Source organism: Agrilus planipennis, unplaced genomic scaffold, assembly GCF_000699045.2.
Source record: "Agrilus planipennis isolate EAB-ADULT unplaced genomic scaffold, Apla_2.0 scaffold120, whole genome shotgun sequence".
NCBI classification, from domain to species: Eukaryota; Metazoa; Arthropoda; class Insecta; order Coleoptera; family Buprestidae; genus Agrilus; species Agrilus planipennis.
In genome coordinates this window covers 830,477-832,277 of record NW_020438891.1, presented here as the reverse complement: position 1 = coordinate 832,277, position 1,801 = coordinate 830,477, and the positions used below count along the sequence as shown (strand labels likewise).

The 1,801-nt window shown below is 36.1% G+C and overlaps 1 protein-coding gene across 1 annotated transcript in view; it reads left to right on the top strand.

Moving 5' to 3' along the window:
* LOC108742926 (small G protein signaling modulator 2-like) overlaps positions 1-1,801 on the top strand; it is a 23,473-nt gene that overhangs the window by 13,917 nt on the left and 7,755 nt on the right. Inside the window, exon 11 of the mRNA XM_025981880.1 lies at positions 612-1,069. Coding sequence (XP_025837665.1) covers positions 612-1,069 — 458 coding nt within the window. The remainder of the gene's footprint in view (positions 1-611; positions 1,070-1,801) is intronic.

Sequence of the window (1,801 nt, the reverse complement as noted above, 5' to 3'; positions counted from 1 at the left end):
ATATATATATAATTAAGTTAATAAAAATCGACAGATAGGTCGGTTGGTCGTGGTTGCTGTTGTCACCTCTCGTTGTTTAGTGGTCAGAACATTGGTGCGTAAAGCCAAAGAGCCTGGGTTCGATTCCCGGCGGGGGTGTGACAACAGCAACAATTTTTCCCTCATTAATTTAAGGTAGTTTGTAGTGGGTAAATAAAAAATCGAAAAAATGATTTCCAATTAATATTTCATTAATGCTAGTGGGTTTCATTTGTTTTGAGTTAGAATCGGTTGATATGCACTACTCAAGTTTGAAAAATGATTAAATTATTACAGATACGTTTGGGAACATTTAGATGTAGGATATATGCAGGGCATGTGCGATCTTGTCGCCCCATTGCTCGTAGTATTCGACGACGAAAGCTTAACGTACGCCTGTTTTTGCCATTTAATGCAACAATTTTTCCCTCATTAATTTGAGGTAGTTTGTAGTGGGTAAATAGAAAATCGAAAAAATGATTTCAAATTAATATTTCATTAATGCTAGTGGGTTTCATTTGTTTTGAGTTAGAATCGGTTGATATACACTACTCGGAATGTTTCAAGTTTGAAAAATGATTAAATTATTACAGATACGTTTGGGAACATTTAGATGTGGGATACATGCAGGGCATGTGCGATCTTGTCGCCCCGTTGCTCGTAGTATTCGACGACGAAAGCTTAACGTACGCCTGTTTTTGCCATTTAATGGAACGGATGGTGGAGAATTTTCCGAATGGAAACGCGATGGATTGTCACTTTGCGAACATGAGATCCCTGATTCAGATTCTCGATTCGGAGATGTACGAGTTAATGCATTCACACGGTGATTACACGCACTTTTACTTCTGTTATCGATGGTTCTTACTGGACTTTAAGAGGGAGTTGCTGTACGACGACGTGTTCGCGTTTTGGGAAACAATTTGGGCCGCACAGCATGTCGCCTCAACACATTTCGTACTCTTCTTGGCCCTCGCCCTATTAGAAACATACAGGGACATCATCCTGTCGAATAGTATGGACTTTACGGATATTATCAAGTTTTTTAACGGTAAGTTTCCGTTTTATTTTTCTCTTTCTTATTGACTTCTATAGTGTCCTTTGCTTTCCCACTCTTTCTAATGTCTCTCTCAATAAAGTCGACCTTTCTTCTAATGTCGCCCTATCGCTTTATACAGTATAATCTCGATAATCCTAACTAATTTTTGCAAAGGTTTGTTCGGATTAACAAAGAGCAGTCTACTCTTATATTAGACACAGATGTTTATATATAAACTTTATTTTTTAAACAAATTTGGATCATAAAAAAGTTGTAAGATGTAACCGTAGCTCTCGACTTTAAACTTTCAATAATATGAACTTTCTCCTATATTAATATATTTGCGTTTTGGCTTTATTCATAGCTGTTAACGTAATCGCTTTGTAATATGGACAAAAAATAAGATTTTGCATGTCTCCAGCAGTCGCTTCTTATGCGTGGTGACGTTGCCACGCCTGCGCTGTTCGGTCATTAAAGATTTCTTGGGGTTATAACTAGGGTTGCCACCTTTTCAGGCTTTGCATAAAGTATTTCTCGACTAAAAGGTTAAAAAAAAGTACTCAGCATAAAAATAAAGTATTTTATTTTTTGTTTTTAAAAACATATTTTTTGTTACACCTAGCAGCCAGTAACAAATTGTTGTCGCTCTTAAATACATTAATAGCCTCTAAACATGGCAAACAAAGATTTAAGTAAACTAAAAGTTCATTTTTAATTAGTTTTAATGAAGCTTTATTCCTGTCG